The sequence below is a fragment of the Cervus canadensis genome, chromosome 4 (assembly GCF_019320065.1).
Source record: "Cervus canadensis isolate Bull #8, Minnesota chromosome 4, ASM1932006v1, whole genome shotgun sequence".
Taxonomy (NCBI): Eukaryota; Metazoa; Chordata; class Mammalia; order Artiodactyla; family Cervidae; genus Cervus; species Cervus canadensis.
The window spans coordinates 104,803,283-104,822,164 of NC_057389.1; the positions used below are offsets into that span (position 1 = coordinate 104,803,283).

Sequence of the window (18,882 nt, forward strand, 5' to 3'; positions counted from 1 at the left end):
AGACTCAAAGACAGGCAGCGGGGGCGGGGAGAGAGCTTTTTGGTGGAGAAGAGAAGGTACAGGTGTGCCTGTTGGAGGCTCTTGGCAAGAGCAAGTGGGGTGAGTGGTGGCTGCCAACACCAGTTGCCTTCCATGCATGGTCCGGGAGGCATACTTTTTTTTTTTTTTTTTTTGGATTGTCCTAAGTTGGAAGCAGAAACAAAACTTAGGGAAGCTGCAGTCACCAGGCTCCAGCGGTTTTGTTGCCGGAGTAATTATGGTTTGCTTCCCTGGCTGCTTATTGTAGATGTCGTGGTTCAGAGTCCTAGCATCATGCATGATCTGGCTGTCGTTCCTGTGTACGTTCTGTCTCTCTTACCCAAAGATTGTTGGGTTTTGTTTTTTGTTGTTGTTGTTTTACTGAGAACTTTTTTTTTTAAGGTATAGCTGATTTACAATATCATGTTTGTTTCAGATGTACAGCATAGTGATTCAGTTGTATATTTTTTTCTGATTATATTCCATCATAGGGTATCACAAGCTATTGAATATAATTCCCAAAGCGGTACAGTAAATCCTTGTTACTTATCTGTTTTATGTATAATAGTTCATATCTGTTAATGGGGGTGGGTTTTTGCATTTTTTACTGAGATATAATTGACATATTATAGTCACCCATTGTTATCCTTGGGCTTCCCAGGTGGCGCTAGTGATAAAGAACCCACCTGCCAATGCAGGAGACATGAGAGATGCAGGTTCGATCCTTGGCTCGGGAAGATCCCCTGGAGGAGGAAATGGCAACCCACTCCAGTATTTTTGTCTGGAGAATCCCATGGACAGAGGATCCTGGTGGGCTACAGTCCATGGGGTCCCAAAGAGTCGGATATAACTGGAGCAACTTTGCACCCACGTTGTTATCCTCAGGGGATTGGTTCCAGAATCCCCGTCAGATATAAAACTCTGGGGGTGCTCAAGCCCCTTATTATAAAATGGTGTAGTATTTGTGTATAACATCCTCCAGTCTGCTTTAAATCATCTCTGTGCTGTGCTTAGTCGCTCAGTCGTGTCTGACTCTTTGCGGCCCCATGGACTGCAGCCCACCAGGCTCCTCTGTCCATGGGATTCTCCAGGCGAGAATACTGGAGTGAGTTGCCATGCCCTCCTCCAGGGGATCTTCCCAACCCAGGGATCGAACCTGGGTCTCCCACATCGCAGGCAGATTCTTTACCAGCTGAGCTACCAGAGGAGCCCTAAATCATCTCTAGTTTACTTACAATACCTAATACAGTGTGTTATATATAAATAGTTGCCTTGGATTGTAGCCAGCCAGATTCCTCTGTCCATGGAATTCTGCAGGCAGGAATACTGGAGTGAATTGCCCTTTCCTTCTCCAGGGGCTCTTCCCGACCCAGGGATGGAACCCTCATCTCCTGCACTGCAGACGGATTCTTTACCCCCGAGCCACCTGGGAAGCCCTGGTACATAGCACATTCAAGTTTTGCTTTTCTGGAACTTTCTGGGTTTTTTCCTTTCTTTCTTTCTTGATTTCTTTTTTTTTTTTTTTTAACTGTTTTCAGTCCTCAGTTGGTTGAATCCATAGATGCAGATCCTGTGGATACAGAGGGCTGACTGTATATTAGTTTCAGGTTTACAATATAATGACTCAATATTTGTGTACATTGCAAAATAAGCACCAGAGTAAGTTAAACATATGTCGTCATGCATAGTTACAAATTGCTTTTTTTCTTGTGCTGAAGATGTTTTTAAGGAGGAGCTCGGATCCCCTCCCACCCCTTCCCCCCCAAAAAACCCCTCACCCAAATCCCATTGCCTGCACAATGTTCTTCATAGGAGCCTAGTCTGCCTGTACCACCTAAAACCAAGCCAGCGCCTCCCTTTATTTATTTATATTTTATTTAATTTATTTATTTATTTTACTTTACAACATGGTATTGGTTTTGCCATACATTGACTTGAATCCACCATGGGTGTACATGTGTTCCCCATCCTGACCCCCCCTCCCACCTCCCTCCCCATCCCATCTCTCTGGGTCATCCCAGGGCACCAGCCCCAAGCATCCTGTCTCATGCATCGAACCTGGACTGGCGATTCGTTTCACATATGATAATTTACATGTTTCAATGCCATTCTCCCATATCATCCCGCCCTTGCCCTCTCCCACAGTGTCCAAAAGACTGTTCTATATATCTGTGTCTCTCTTGCTGTCTCGCATACAGGGTTATCATTACCAGCTTTCTAAATTCCATATATTTGCGTTAGTATACTGTATTGGTGTTTTTCCTTCTGGCTTACTTCACTCTGTATAATAAGCTCCAGTTTCATCCACCTCATTAGAACTGATTCAAATGTGTTCTTTTTAAAGCGCCTCCCTTTAGAGTTTGCTCGACTTCCCCTCTGAACTGAGGAATGTGCACTTAAACTTTAAAGCATATTCTCTCCTGGAAGGAGAGACACAGGGCAGTGAGCTCAGCAGAGTGACTGCCAGGGTGTCGTTCATGGTAAATATTAACAGAAGTAACCTCTGGTCAGAGAGCTCCCGCAGGTCGTGGGATGTTCATGAACTTCAAGAGCAGGCTGGAGCATTGAGGGTGAGCACCGGTGCCCCCATGGATGGGCATCCAGAACTCGAGACTGAGCTGAGCACAGAGCCCCGCAGAGAGACAGTGTCAGCAGCAAGAGGAGTGGGAAAGTGCGTCCCTCTGGCCCGTGAGATCCGGGCGGTCGTGCAGAGACACAGCGTCACAGGAGGCAGACATTCCCACAAAGGAACCGAGGGCGAGGCGTGGCCGCAGGGAGTGTGCACCGCTGAGGGCCCTGAGGGACACTGGGGGCCAGAGCTCTGAGCTCTCTTCCGTTTTTTTGGAAAGATCGTTTTTTAGGAGCCAACATTTCCAGCTGGCCTAATCGAATGTTCCACACCCTCTCCCCGCTGCAGATATTTTATATAAATACATCTTTGAACTTGTGAGCATCTTGCATTTTGAGAAAGTTGCGTGGGCTTTGAAGCGAAACCAAAGGTCTCTCTCTGCTCCCCGCCCAAAAGATGCTTATGTGATTCTGTCTGGGCCGGAAGTGTATTTGATTGTCAGGGAGCACATCTGTCACTCTGAGCAAGTGGCTGCCCCAGACCCTCACCCTTGACCCCAGGACCGTGTCTTGGTTTCTCCCCTGGAGCTCCTGGGCCACAGAGAGCATCTCTGTCCTGTGATGAGAGACACAAGGGTGACTCGTGGGCCAGGGGCCTCTGAGATCCCCAGGGACCTCCTCTCACAGTTATGAAAGCTGCACCTCCTGCTCTAGGATTCACGTCACAGTTTTCTTTTCTAACTTAATTCACCTAAAGCTTATTTTGTATCACTACCCTAGAAGGAAATTTGGGTTTAAGTCTGAGGTTAGAGCTTAGAACGTGTGTGTATGCTTCAGAGTTCCAAAGAATAGCAAGGAGAGATAAGAAAGTCTTCCTCAGTAATCAATGCAAAGAAATAGAGGAAAACAACAGAATGGGAAAGACTAGAGATCTCTTCAAGAAAATTAGAGATACCAAGGGAACATTTCATGCAAAGATGGGCTCAATAAAGGACAGAAATGGTATGGACCTAACAGAAGCAGAAGATATTAAGAAGAGGTGGCAAGAATACACAGAACTGTACAAAAGAGATCTTCATGACCCCGATAATCACGATGGTGTGATCACTCACCTAGAGCCAGACATCCTGGAATGTGAAGTCAAGTGGGCCTTAGAAAGCATCACTACAAAAAAAAAAAAAAAAGAAAGAAAGAAAGCATCACTGCAAACAAAGCTAGTGGAGGTGATGGAATTCCAGTTGAGCTATTTCAAACCCTGAAAGATGATGCTGTGAAAGTGCTGCACTCAATATGCCAGCAAATTTGGAAAACTCAGCTGTGACCACAGGACTGGAAAATGTCAGTTTTCATTCCAATCCCAAAGATAGGCAATCCCCAAGAATGCTCAAACTATCACACAATTGTACTCATCTCACATGCTAGTAAAGTAATGCTCAAAATTCTCCAGGCCAGGCTTCAGCAATACGTGAACCGTGAACTTCCAGGTGTTCAAGCTGGTTTTTGAAAAGGCAGAGGAACCAGAGATCAAATTGCCAACATCCACTGGATCATCGAAAAAGCAAGAGAGTTCCAGAAAAACATCTATTTCTGCTTTATTGACTATGCCAAAGCCTTTGACTGTGTAGATCACAATAAACTGTGGAAAATTCTGAAAGAGATGGGAATACCAGACCACCTGACCTGCCTCTAGAGAAACCTGTATGCAGGTCAGGAAGCAACAGTTAGAACTGGACAGGGAACAACAGACTGGTTCCAAATAGGAAAAGGAGTACGTCAAGGCTGTATATTGTCACCCTACTTATTTAATTTATATGCAGAGTACATTGTGAGAAACCTGGGCTGGAAGAAGCACAAGCTGGAATCAAGATTGCCAGGAGAAATATCAATAACCTCAGATATGCAGATGACACCACCCTTATGGCAGAAAGTGAAGAGGAACTAAAAAGCCTCTTGATGAAAGTGAAAGAGGAGAGTGAAAAAGTTGGCTTAAAGCTCAACATTCAGAAAACTAAGATCATGGCATCTGGTCCCATCACTTCATGGCAAATAGATGGGAAACAGTGGAAACAGTGTCAGACTATTTTTTGGGGCTCCAAAACCACTGCAGATGGTGACTGCAGCCATGAAATTAAAAGACACTTACACCTTGGAAGGAAAGTTATGACCAACCTACATAGCATATTAAAAAGCAGAGACATTACTTTGCCAACAAAGGTCCGTCTGGTCAAGGCTATGGTTTTTCCACTGGTCATGTATGGATGTGAGAGTTGGACTGTGAAGAAAGCTGAGCACCGAAAAATTGATGCTTTTGAACTGTGGTGTTGGAGAAGACTCTTGAGAGTCCCTTGGACTGCAAGGAGATCCAACCAGTCCATCCTAAAGGAGATCAGTCCTGGGTGTTCATTAGAAGGACTGATGTCGAAGCTGAAACTCCAATACTTTGGCCACCTCATGCAAAGAGTTGACTCATTGGAAAAGACCCTGATGCTGAGAGGGATTGGGGGCAGGAGGAGAAGGGGACGACAGAGGATGAGATGGCTGGATGGCATCACCAACTCGATGGACATGAGTTTGGGTAAACTCCGGGAGTTGGTGATGGACAGGGAGGCCTGGCGTGCTGTGATTCATGGGGTCGCAAAGAGTCGGACACGACAGAGTGACTGAACTGAACTGATGGTTCAGTCGCTAAGTTATGTCTGACTCTTGTGACCCCATGGACTGTAGCCCACCCGGTTCCTCTGTCCATAGGATTTTCCAGGCAGGAGTACTAGATTGGGTTGCCATATACACATGTATTAATACATAATATGAAATGCATAAGATAGGAAGAAATGACCGTTTCCCAACTCACAGCTTGAGACAGTGTTCCTTCAGTCTGCTGCTTGAGGCCCTTTATTCATGAAGTCAGTGTAGTTGGTTGTGGTTGCTGCTGCTGCTGCTAAGTCACTTCAGTCATGTCTGACTCTGTGCGACCCCATAGACAGCAGCCCACCATGCTCCGCCGTCCCTGGGATTCTCCAGGCAAGAACACTGGAGTGGGTTGCCATTTCCTTCTCCATGGTTGTGGTTAGCTTTATCAAAATTAAATATAGGGGAGGGAGGGGGAGATGGCAGAGCGAATTGCATTTAAACATTTTTTTAAATTTTATTTTTATTATTATTATTTTTTTCCTTGGCTGTGCTGGGTCTTCTTCATTGCTGCTTAGGCTTTTCTCGAGTTGCGGTGAATTCGCTCCTGAAACTCTTGTTGCAGTTAGGGCATGGAAGCAGAATTGTCTATGAGTATAAGTGAATAGAGGATACAAAACATGTTTCTGAACGTAGGTTACAGTCACAAAGATTTCTTAAAAACTGGTCAGCTAACAAATGTATGAAAAAAGATTGTTTTAAATTAATTTTCTTTACTTTGGTTGTGCTGGGTTTTTGTTGCTTTGTGCGGGCTTTCTCTAGTTACAGTGAGTGAGTTTCCCTTCGTTATAGGGCACAGGCTGCTCACTGCGGTGTCTTCTCTGGGTGCAGAGCGCGGGCTCTAGATGTGGGCTCAGAAGCTGCAGAGAAGTCCCAGCCTCAGGGAGCCCACCCTGGTGGCCGAGGGGGCCTGATGACTGTCCCGAGTGTGGGATCAGTGTGGGAAGTGGGAGCCCTAACTCAGTGAGGGGGCCTCCTGCGGCAGGTTGAGGGGTGAATTCAGAATCCTGTGGCGGTTTGGGGGAAAGAATCCAGGAGGAAGCAGCGGGGGGTTCCTGAGTGCAGAGCGGGGCTCTGCCCAGGGAAGGGCGCTGTGGGTCGGTTGTGTCCCCACTCTGTTATCCATGAGGCGGTGAGTGGGGGCCAGCGAAATGCCAACTGCTGGGAAGTCTGTGCGCCCGTGGTCAGCTCCCCTCTCCCCTCTCCCCTGCCGTGTCCAGACAGTCCTCATCACTGTCGACAGCGCTTTGTAAACACATGACCTGCTTCCGATCTTTGCATCCGGACAGCCTCGCGCCTAGGCTCAGGCAGGGTCGCTCATTAGTGACAGGCTGCTGGCGTACCCCTGTGAGGGCTGAGGTCACACGTTCTCCCTGTCCCCACCTCCCTTCTCTCCCCATGGCTTCCCATCCAGACCGTCCTGCCTTCAGGTCTCACCAGCGCCTGGTCATGGCCTTACTGGCCCAGGAGGCTCCAGGCTGACCTGTCGGGGAACAGCACACATTCTAAGACATTCGCCAAATCACCTGCTAAGAGGAGCTGCCCACTGCCTGCCTCTTTGCCTGCTCATCCACCAGTTAAGTTACAGGCCTGACACATGCCGGCAGCCCCCACAAGGGTTTTAAACCTGCTTTTCTCCTTGTGAGTGCAGTCTGGTACCTGTCACTTATTTATTTATGTGGCTGTACTGGGTCTTAGCTGAGGCATGCAGAACCTTTTTTTAGTTGCAGCATGCAAGCTCTTAGTTGAGGCCTGTGGGACCTAGTTCCCTGACCAGGGGTGGAACTCAGGGCCCCTGCATTGGGAGCATGGAGTCTTAGCCACGGGATCACCAGGGAAGCCCTTCTGTCATATTTTTAAGTTATGGTTTTTCCTTCCCAGTTCAGTTCAGTGCAGTCACTCAGTTGTGTCCGACTCTGTGACCCCATGGATTTCCTTCCCAGTGACCTGGTTATTTCTTTGCCTTTGTCTTGAGTTTGTTTTTGTTTTTTGAAAGGGCAAAGGCTAGGAAATTAGCATTTGGCTTGAAAAGCAAAATCTTGAGACCACCCCCACCACTGCCCTGTAGAAGGAGTCTCCTTCTCTCTGCTCTGCAATCCTGGGGAGTTTCCTGGAGGCATCAGGCCCTGGCAGGAGCAGCTTGCAAACTCTGGCTGCCCCATCTGCTCAGAGTTAGGGAGCCTGGGGCACCCCACGCTCTCCTCCAAAAAGCCTCCTAGTTTCCTCTGACCCCTGTGACAAACCGGCACAAACTGACGAGAACAGGAATGTGTCCTCTCACAGCTCTGCAGACCACAAGTCCCGCAGTAATTCTGCAGAGCTGCTCCTCCGGCTCCAGGAGATTCTCCCCGGCCTCATCCAGCTTTTACACCCGCGGGTGTTACTTGGCCTGTGGCTGGGGTGTGTCATCCTAACGCCTCTGTCTTCACAGGGCCTCCCTGCCTGTGTCTGTTTCTGTCTCTTATCAGAGATAAGAGATTTGCTTTGTCCTTGATTTGAGGACCCAGCCTCATCCAGGGTAAGGCTCTCCAGTTCCTTACTCCTAATGACATCTGCAAGGGCTTTTTTTCAAATAATGCCCCGTTCACAGATTCCGGGGGGACAGACAGGCCTGGGCAGGGGGGCAGGGCACCACTCAGCCCCCTGCAGGTGCCGTCCTGTGTCTTGGCCTTGGCACTCTCTCACCAGCGGTGACACGTGACGTGCTCTTGTAGGTCTTCACTCATTTGTGCAGTGACCCTGCTTCTGTCCATGCCCACCACACCGAGGACCTGTCCTGGGCCTGCAGAGCTCCCAGGACAGGCCCCTGGCCTGGACTGCAGGGTGAAGAATGGTTCAGAGGGCCGCACAGGCGAGCCTGGGGCTGGGTCTGCACCATCTGCCTGGGGAGCTCTGTGTCCTCCTGGGAGCCTGGGCAAGAGTCAGAGGGAGGCAGGAAGACAAGTCAGACTCTAGACTGTAGGAGGCGGGGACCGAAGGGCAGGATCCTTTGTCAAGAGGGCAGTTTATCAGAACGTGTCCACATGCACCATGCCTGGGCCAGCCCTAAGAAGGGCTGCATTGGGCCCTCCCTGACAGCCCAGCAGTTACCACTCCGCACTTCCACTGACGGGGGTACAGGTTCGATCCCAGATTGAGGAACTAAAATCCTACCTGTCGAGCAGTACAGGAAAAAGAAAAAAATAGGAACTTCCCTTGTGGTCCAGTGGTTAAGAATCTGTCTTGCAATGCGGGGGACGTGGCTTTGATTCCTGGTCGGGGAGCATATGCCGAGGTGCAACTAAGCCCGTGCACCGCAAGGAAAGATTCTGGGCGCCACAACTAAGACCGAAGCAGTCAAACAAATAAATATATAAGGAAAGAAAGAAAGGTTGCATTGTTCGCATGCAGGGGCACAGACATGGAGACAGTCCCCCAGAGCTCTGGCAGTGGCGCTGAGCATCAGCCAGACACACGGGGCGTGACACAGTCGCCGTGCACCCCAGACGGACAGCCCAGCCACTGGCTGAGAAAAATCCCTCTAGCCTAGTTTCTCTTTGTTCCTTTAGGAGCAGTTTTAGATTTACAGAAAAGTTGCAAAAGTAATTCAGAGTTCCCCCCAGCACCGGGCACTCCCAGTTTCCTATATTAATAACATCTTCTGTTCCTGTTACATGTGTCACAACTAATGAACACATACCGATACATTATTATTTTTAAAGTGATTAATCTTTTGCTGGCGGGCTTTCTGTAGTTGTGGGGGGTGCTGCTCTCTAATTGTGGTGCGTGGGCTTCTCACTGTCCTGGCTTCACTTACTGCAGGGCAAAGGCTCTGGGGCACAAGAGCTTCAGGGGCTGTGGCTCTTGCCCTCTAGAGCTCAGGCTCAGTACTTGGGATGCTGGGCTGAGCTGCCCCCAGGCCTGTGCAGTCTCCCTGGACCAGGGATCAAACCCGTGTCCTTTGCATCGGCAGGCAGATTCTTTACCACTGGACAACCAGGGATGTCCGTGACACGTTATGATTAACTAAAGTCCATTGTTTATTCATAGTTCCTTAGTGTTTCCCTAATGTCCTTTTTCTATCCCAGGATCTTCACGTTACATTTAGTCATCACCATCACTTCTCTTCAGGCTTCTCTGGGCTGAGATAGTTTCTCAGACTCTCTTGGTTTTGATGACTGTAACAGGTTGGAGGGGAACTGGTCTGGTGTTCGGTAGGATGGCCCTTGGTTGGGATTTGTCTGCTGTTTTTCTCATGGTTAGACTGGGCTTCGGAGAGGAGGAGCCTTTTTCATCACACCGGTGCCAGGGCATGTGCCGTGAACGTGACTTACCGCTGTGGTGCTGACCGCGATCACCTGGCTGAGGGGGTTTCCTGGCAGCTGTCTTCACTAAACGGACTCCGCTCCACTTTCTGTGCTGCGCCCCTTGAAAGGAAGCCACCACCCATGGCCCACACCTCAGGGCGCACGCTTATGCTTCCCTTCTTCCAGGGCTCAGCGTCTGTGTCAGTTACTTGGGAGTCTTCAGCCTGGGAGATTTGTCTCTTCCTCCTCATTTATTTATTCAATCATTTATTTATGTTCGTGTGGACTTGTGGATATTTATTTTGCACTTCGGGCTATAATGCAACACTGCTGGGACTTCCCTGGTGGTCCAGTGGTTAAGATTCCGCACTTGCGCTACAGGGGGTGTGGGTTCCATCCCTGGTTGGGGAACTGAGATCCAGCATGCTGTGGTGCAGCCAAAATAATAATAATAACCCAGCACTGCTTTATTGGTTTTGTTGCTCACAGTGTTCCTGCTTTGGCCACTGGGAGCTCGCACCATTGGCTGTGGCTCCTGGCCGACACCTCAGGGTGGCCCAGGCTCATCCTTAAGTTTCTGGCCCTGTCTTAGAAGCAGCCCTCCCTCCCCGAGCCAGGGACTGTTTTAGGTTGGAAACAGCGGCAGAGGCCACTTGGAACAGAATCCTGCTTGTGCTTCCTAGGATGTCCCACACCAGCGGGTGCTTGGGAGCAGCCAGAGGGCAGGAGGGGCTTCCACGCTGGCTCAGGGGGTATCTGCCTCACTTGCATCATTTACAGGAAAGCGTGGGGCCCCCCAGGTGGCTTGGTGCTAAAGAATCCGCCCACCAACATAGGAGCCACAGGAGACACAGGTTCAATCCCTGGGTCAGGAAGATCCCCTGGAGGAAGAAATGGCAACCCACTCCAGTATTCCTGCCGGAATGGACAGAAGAGCCTGGCAGGCTACCGTCCATGGGGTGACACGTGACTGAGCACGGGAAAGCATAATATTTTTAAAAATATTTGTTTTTATTTTTGGCTCGGGTTCCAGCTGCCCTGTGGCATGTGGGGTCTTAGTTCCCCCACCAGGGATCGGACCCACGTCCCCTGCATTGGAAGTCGGATTCTTAACCACTGGACCACCAGGGAAGTCCCAAGGAAGCCTGTTGGTTCATTGGGTGATTTTATTTTATTTTATTTTGTTTAGTTCTACCACTTTATTGCTACCAACCCATCTCCCTCCACCCTCAGCACACATGCTCAGTCATGTAACCCCATGGACTGCAGCCCGCCAGGCTCCTCTGTCCGTGGACTTTTCCAGGCAGGAATACTGGGGTGGGTTGCCATTTCCTTCTCCACATTGGGTGATTTTAAAGCACGGGAACTGAGGCCTCCAGACACTCCAGTGCCCACTGGCATCTCGCTGACACCAGCCCTTCATATTGTACGTTTTTCCTCCCGGTCCTTTCCCTGTGGTTGGCTAAGCTTTGAGTGCACTTCCTCTGGGAGGTTAAAGGTAGGTTTGTTACCAAAACAGTGGGTTCACCTCTTGATTGGTGTTGAGTGAATAGACACAACCAAGTCCAAAGATGGGGAGAAGGAAGGATTTATTACTTGAGGTTGTTAGGGTGGACTCTTATCCATAGGACTGGGCATCCTTACAAAGAGGAAAAAACATTCTTTTATAAGAGGAAATTTGGACACAAACCTGTGTTAACCTGAAGACTGGGTTTGCCTCTTTGTGAATGTTAAGCCAATAGACACAACCAAGCCAAAGATGGGGAGAAGGAAGGACTTCTTACCTGCAGCAAGTTAAGGGAAATACAAGGGACCTTTTCCAAAGCAACGTCTCCCTGAACAGCAAAGCTGGGGAAGTCTTAAGCTCAGGGTCCCTGAGTATTCATGAAGGGGCTTGAGCAGAGGAGAATGCAGCATAGAATTGGGGCAAAGGTCCAGAGTCCAAGCTTTAGTTGTCAGGAGGATCAACATCATTCCACCCTCCACCTGCTTGGGTGCCTTAGTTCCCAGAGAATTCAAAGATATATTTATTATTATGTGCATGCTTTGGGGAGGAACTGGGACTCTGCCTTATTACTGCACTACTGTTTGACTGACTTTCCTCTGTTCCTGCCTTCCTTTGTTCCCTTAAGATCACTAATTACTGAGACCTGTTCAAGGACAGTCATTGCCTCCAGGCTTCGATCACATAATGGTTTAGGCCAAAAGGCTTCTCTTTTGTCAAGAGAGCCGTTCCTGGTTCTCTTTCTCCAGGGACTCCCTAACTGATCTGCTTACAGGTTTCCAGGGAGAACTCCTCAAGTACTAGGACACTTACTATAAGCTTGGCCACAAAGGGCAAGCAGCCACACAGCAGGACAAAGGTGATCTCTTTTTTAAAAAGTTACTTTTATTTGCTTCTTTTTGGCTGCCCTGGTCTCTGTTGCTAGGAGCGGGCTTCCTCTAGCTGCAGCAGGCCGGGGCTGCTCTTCGTTGCGGTGTGGGGGCTTCCCACTGAGGTGTCTGCTCTTGTTGTGGCATACAGGCTTAGTCGCCCCGTGGCATGTGGGAGCTTCCCCAACCAGGGAGCTGACCCATGTCCCTTGCCTCGGCAGGTGGATTCTTGACCACTGAACTACTAGGGAAGTCCAAAGGTTAATTTTCTAAAAGTATTTCTGAGAATGGAATCTCAGGTCCAAGCTGGCATCACCCCAAAGTGGGTTGGGCTCCAGGGCAGGTGGAGACCTCCAGCCTCCACACTCTAGAGCCCACCACACCCCGCCTCCTGCTGTGTGACCTGGCTGGCAGCTTAACCTCTCTGTGCCAATCGAGGCGGTTGGCACCAAGTTGAAAAACAACAGAGGATTCAGAGGCCTGTTGGTGACGATGAAATCAAAGAGCTGATGGGAAGTGCTCTTGTAAATGATTAAGCAGTCAGGGCAGGGGACTCTGGCATCCAGATGCAGGTTCTGGTGTCTTTTTCCTGCAGGGAGATTGAAGTCAGGTTAGGCAAAGTGTGCCTCTGCGGCAGTGCTGGCATCGGGTCATTGAGGATGAATCACGGGCCCTGGGCTGGTGGAGGAGGCCGCCTTCTCACCGCGCCCCATTTTGCTCCCCAGGACTGAGTCTCCGCCGTCCTGAGCAGGCCTGGAATGGGTAATGGTGTGAAGGAAGGCGTGGTGCGTTTGCGTGACGATGCCGAGCCCGTCCTGCCCGCGCATGTCTCCTCAAAGGCAAGTACCCCTGCCCCTCCGTGGGCGTGCTCACCCGCTCCCTCTTCTGTGCTCGCACCCCATATAAATCACCCCTCCCACACTGAGGGCGGGGGCGGTGGGGGTGACGCAGGCTACCGCCTACTCCGTTTTTATAGCCCTGTCTGTGCTGTGGATCCAGCTGCCCCACCACTTGGCAAGAAGTCAAAACCTCACCCACATTTGGCAGGGATGTCAAAGGTGTCATGGGGTCCCTCTTCTGACTCTGATTTGCCAACACAGAGGAATTAGCCAAAGGTGGGGTGGGTTGAGGGGAGCTCCTCACGCCAGGGAGGAGTCTACCGTCAGCTCTGAAGTGCATCCCCAGTGACGCCCTTCAGTTGAAGACAAAAGGTTTATTCCCTCATAAAGAAATTGGATCAGGCCCGTGTTTGTTCACCATAGAAGCCAGGAGAAGTTCTCCCACCAGAACCTCGAGCATGGACTAATCCACCTTCACTGCCAGGCCGGCTCCGGTGCCTGCAGGCAGTTCTCAAAGTCCACGGGCTCAAAGGCTGAAGCAGCGTCAACCTCTGGCCCTCCTGACCTTCCCCCAAGCTCCAGGTTGCCCCGCGGAGCACCAGGCAGACAGGAGGCCTGGTTCTCGGGACCACCGTCACCACGCCGGTCGGCAGAGGGTGAGCCCTGGAGCAGGCACCCCTCACAGTTTCGTGAACTTTGCAGCAGCTTATGAGGGAGACGTGGCCTGCCTCCACTGGCCCAGATGGATCCCGCCAAGTGGACATGCCCAGTAAAGGCCCCCGTGCCCAGCCTGCACCGGGACCCAGGCAGCGGCAGTTGACCCCCGTGCTAGCTGGCACGGCCCACGTCAGCCTTGCCTGCTTGGCTAACCCAGTGCAGGGCGCTCACTCTGCAGTGTCCCGTTTCTTTGGCTAAAGAGCCAGGCATCTTCCCATGGTTTCACTGCTTGCGTGGGTCCTGTCTGTGGATCACCCATTTTCTCTCCATCAGGCTGCCTGCCTCACTCTTCATTTGCAAGGATCTCTCCTATGATGAGAAGTTAGAACTGGATATGAAACAACAGACTGGTTCGAAATTGGGAACAGGGCTGTATGTTGTCACCATCGTTATTTAATTTATATGCATAGTACATCATGCAAAATGCTGGGCTGGATGAATCACAAGCTGGAATCAAGATTGCCAGAAGAAATAGCAATAACCTCAGATATACAGATGACACCACCCTTATGGCAGAAAGCAAAGAGGAACTAAGGCACCTCTTGATGAAGGTGAAAGAGGAGAGTAAAAAATCTGATTTGAAACTCAACATTCAAAAAACTAAGATCATGGCATTTGGTCTCATCACTTCACGGCAAATGGAAGGGGAAAAAGCAGAAGCAGTGACAGATTTTATTTTCTTGGGCTCCAAAATCACTGAGGACAGTGACGCTTGCTCCTTGGAAGCAAAGCTATGACAAACCTGGACAGCATATTAAAAATCAGAGACATCACTTTGCCAAGGAAGGTCCATCTAGTCAAAGCTATGATTTTTCCAGTAGTCATGTACAGATGTGAGAGTTGGACCATAAAGAAGGCTCAGTGCCAAGGAATTGATGCTTTTGAACTGTGGTGCTGGAGTAGAGTCTTGAGAGTCCCTTGGACAGCAGGGAGATCAAACCAGTCAATCCTAAAGGAAATCAACCCTGAATGTTCATTGGAAGAACTGATGCTGAAGCTGAATCTGTATGCTTTGGCCACCTGATACAAAGAACTGACTCATTGGAAAAGACTCTGATGCTGGGAAAAACTGAGGGCAAGAGGAGAAGGGGGTGGTGGAGGATAAGATGATTAGATAGCATCACTGACTCAATGGACATGAATTTGCACAAAGTATGGGAGATAGTGAAGGACAGGGAGGACTGCTGTGCTGCAGTGCATGGGGTCCCAGAGAGTTGGACACAAATTAGACAAATTAGAGACTGAACAACAACTCATATGATGGTCGTGGAGACTTTGACCATTTGGTGATGCCTTTGCCAACCATGGTGGCTTCCCTTGGTGGATCAGACGGTAAAGAATCTGCCTGCAGTGGAGGAGACCCAGCTTCGATCCCTGGGTTGGGAAGATCCCCTGGAGGAGGAAATGTCAACCCACTCCAGTATTCTTGCCTGGAGAATCCCACAGACAGAGGAGCCTAGTGGGGTACAGTCCATGGGGTGGCAAAGAATTGGACACGACTGAGCAACTAACACTTGTCTTTAACGGATAAGCCAGCTGCATCATGTAGGATTCCCCGGGAGTGTCAGCGGAAGGCAGCAGCCGCCCCCTGCACCGAGCGTGTGAAGGGGGCTCACCGAGTGTGTTCCGCGCACCACACCAAGGGCTCGGGTTTCAGGACGCGTGTCCTTTCACGTGCAGAGCTGGCCTGGTGCTGATGAGCCCTGCAGGCTTCCCAGGAGGTGGGAGGGACACCTGGGCTCTGCCTGCAGCGCTCACAGCCCTCGGGCGGGCCGCAGGGCATTCCCTGAGCTCACAGAGGCTGGAGGTCAGCTGTCGCCACGCAGATTCACAGCGGGGCAGATGGGCCTCAGAGCTGGTGCCAGAGACACCCCTGAGCCTTCTGGCATCTGATGCCCACGTCCCTGAAAGCCAGATGTCCAGAACCTTGCTATGTGACCCAGAAAAGGCAGGGGTCCCCAGTGACAGGTCTCTGTGAAGCAAAAAGGTGGCACCCTGTGGTAAAGCTCAGCCACAGAAACTGAGTCAGGAACACACTGCCATGGTGACTTGTTCTTCTAGGGAGGTGGGCGGGGCTGCGGGACGGGCACCAGGGGCATTAGGGGAGGGGCCAGGTCAAGGGGCACAGGGCCCTGGAGACATTCACCTGGGACACAATCTGGGGTCTGGGCCAGGAGTCAGCACTTGATTGTGTCAGAGGTGAGGGACCGGGGAGCAGAGAGGCCCTCCAGTCACTGCGGGCAGATCCAGCCCTCCCCCTGAGCCTCCCACAGAGCTGAGCAAACCTGGGCATCGCCCTGGACTCCAGCATGCCCACTCAGGAGCGCAGACTGCCTGTCGAACCCCTCAAAGGCCCCCTCATTACTCCCCTCTCGCAGCCTCCTCTGGTCCCAGCCTCTGCCGTCTCAACCCTGGGTGTCACAGGAGCTGCCTCTTCCGTGGTTCCAGTTAAAATAACCTGTCCACCTTGCACGCTTCTCCATCTCTCTGTAGGCCAAGGTCAGCCTCCTTGTCGGGCTCCGTGGGGTCCAGCCTCGCCCACCTTTCAGGGCGTCTCTCTCCCTTCCCTGTGTCAGCCGCCCTGCCCCCCTTGTGGCCCCCCAGGGCCCCCCCCCCAGCTCCTTTTCACTGGGGCCTCTGAGTGTCCAGCGCCTCCCCCTGGTTAGTGTCACACACACACTCTCGCACATGCACCCACGCCCTGCCCTTAGGCACGCCTCACTCCGAGCCCCCTCCCCACAGCCCCGCCCAGACCGCTGGTTCTGCACACCTTTATCTAAGAGCTCCTCCATGTCCGGCTCCCTCCGTCAACTGGCAGCGCTGTGAAGGGAGCGGTGGTCATACATACCCCTGCCCCGCACTGTGACTCCAGGCTCCTGAGGGCACCTGGGTCGGGTGGACGTCACAGACTCCCAGAATCGCTGAGCCCCTGCTCCTCACCTCCTTGCTCGCTCTATGCCCGAGTCATCGGGGGCGGGGGGAGGTGGGAATGGTGCCTCCAGCTTCCGCTTCCTGGGCTGCGGTTCGGGGCTCCATGGGCCTCAAGGGAAGGAGGGCTGTTTGAGCCAGGGCTCCGGGAGCCATAGGAAGACTCGGGAAAGCGCTGACTTTGAGCCTGGCCACAGGAGCGTGAAGGGCAAGTCAGCCGTGCCTGTCCCAATCGCCTTCTGGATGAAGAGCCGCAGACACCGGCTTGATGGAAGGTTGTGGAAAGAGAACAGGACACGCTGAACAGTCAGGGTCTGCTTGCCTGACACCCACCACCCACTCCCCGGACCGCAAGGAGTCTTTACCCTGAAACACTGAAGCTCAAGAGTCCCTTGCCCATGGGCAGTGGGTGCAACCAAGGCCTGAAAGTAGGACAGGTGAAGGGCGACTCTTATGTTTGGAGTGAATCCCCTTGTAGGCCGTCTCTGGGGACTTAGGACCATGCGCGGCACCCCCACCAGCGTGTCACCTCTCAGGCGGATGGTCCCTGTGGCCCAGGAGGCTCTCACTGTGCCCCCAGGCTCTGTGGCCGGTGCTGCAGCCGGCCCAGGGCCCAGCAGGGCCGTGTCACCCCGGCCACCAAACGTCTGGCCGCCCCCGGCCAGGCGGAGAAGAAAAGCCTTTCTCCTGGAAACTGTTCCACGCAGAGCAGACGCCTCCTCTCCCTCTCTGATGACAGACAGCGTGTTTGTGTGTTTTCTTGCAGAGTGATCACAGGCAAGTTCTCAGCTCCCTTCTGTCTGGGGCACTGGCTGGTGCTCTTGCCAAAACAGCTGTAGCTCCCCTGGACCGAACCAAAATCATCTTCCAAGGTGAGCGCTGCCCATGCACCTGTCACCTGTGACCGACGGGCTGCCAGGCGCCCCCCTCCCCCCACCAGGGCCCCGGACTGCACTGCCAAGGGGTCTCTAAAATGCCTCTTTTTTAAAAGAATTTATTTATTTGGCTGCACCAGGTCTCAGTTGCAGCACATGGGATCTTCAATCCTCATTGCAGCAGGCTCTTTACTTTCAGCACATGGGATCTAGTTGTCGAAACTGAGCCCCCTGCATTGGAAGTGCAGACTCATAGATCCTGGACCACCAGGGAAGCCCTGGAAATGCTCTTTAGAATCCACTTAGAAAGTCTGTTAGTGTTTAGGACTGGCATCATAAAGTACCAGAAACCAGGCGGCTTAGGACTGCAGGAATTTATTCTCATTTTCTGGAGGCCAGAAGTCCACATTCAAGGGGTTCGTGGGGTTAGCTCCTCCTGGGTCCCTGAGGGAGGACCCTTCCTTGCCTTTTCCAGCTTCTGATGACTCCAGACATCCTTGGCTTGTGACTGCACCCCCCCCACCCCAGTCTGTATGTCTGGATCCCCTCCTTTTATAAGGACCCACACCATTGGATCACCCTACTCGAGCATGACCTCCATTTAATTACACCTGCAAAGAGCCCGTTTCCAATTAAGGCCTCATTCATGGGCGCTGAGGGTGAGAGCATACATGGACATTTCTTTGGGAAGACACAGTTCAAGAATCCCGCTCCCTCCCTCCTTAGGGTTTAGCAGGCGCAGGGTCCCCTGAAGATGAGGCCTTTGTGTCCCCTACATGGTGGGCAGGGGGGCGGTCATAAGCTGGGACCCCTGCCCCTCAGCTGTTTGGGAGGAAGGAACTGCAGATTGGAGCCAGGCCCCTCCCACTTGCTCAGGCTGGCCCCTCACCTCTCTGGGCCTCAGGTTCCTGTCCATATAACAGGACCATTGGTACCAACCTCCCGCCTGAGGAGGAGGCAGGGAAGTGAGCTGATGTGGGTAAGGGCGGGCGTGCGGGTGAAGACGCATCTTCAACACTGGAGCGCCACACGGGAGGCTGAGTTTAATTCCGAAGGCAGGAGCTGTGCATACGTCCCCACAGAGAGGAGTGCAGGGCTGTGCTGGGAAGGCAGCAGACACTTGGGAAGTGCAGCGTTGGGGATGCTGCCAGGCTGAGACCCCCTCGTGACTTGTGTTTCCGGGTCCTCCTGGCCACCGTGGTGCAGCTCACTATGCAGTAGGGGGGTGGGAGGTGGGCCGGACAGCCCCGGAGGGCAGGAGAGTGGGAACTAGGGCTGCCTGTGCCAGGTCACGGAGAAGAGGGCAGACGCCCCCTGCTGAGGGAGCTGGAGCCCCTTAGCTGACCCCTGCATGGCTGGTGGCTGGGATGCCTCCCTCCAAGGGACTTGGGGGAGATGAAGTTCAGCTGGGTGGAGACTGCTGGGTGCCGACCCCACCCCCCCCAGAGAGGTGCATCCTTCCACGGGCCCTCACTGTCCTGCAGAGTCAGTGGCAGCTGGGCTCCTCTCCCTGAAGAAGGGGAGAAGTTGGTGTGCAGAGTGGCCTGGGCGTGGGGGTGGTGGGGAGGCTCCTGGGGAGGGGGTGACTTT

The 18,882-nt window shown here is 52.1% G+C and overlaps 1 protein-coding gene across 2 annotated transcripts in view; it reads left to right on the top strand.

Annotated features, from left to right (window-relative positions):
- SLC25A42 (solute carrier family 25 member 42) overlaps positions 1-18,882 on the top strand; it is a 43,039-nt gene that overhangs the window by 18,414 nt on the left and 5,743 nt on the right. The window contains exons 1-3 of one of the 2 annotated variants that reach the window (XM_043467448.1): positions 12,506-12,543; positions 12,659-12,772; positions 17,184-17,289. In XM_043467448.1, the coding sequence (XP_043323383.1) occupies positions 12,692-12,772; positions 17,184-17,289 (187 nt within the window). In that variant the 5' untranslated portion in view covers positions 12,506-12,543; positions 12,659-12,691. Of the gene's footprint in view, positions 1-12,505; positions 12,544-12,658; positions 12,773-17,183; positions 17,290-18,882 lie in introns of those variants that run through there. The other variant, XM_043467447.1, reaches the window with a different exon arrangement.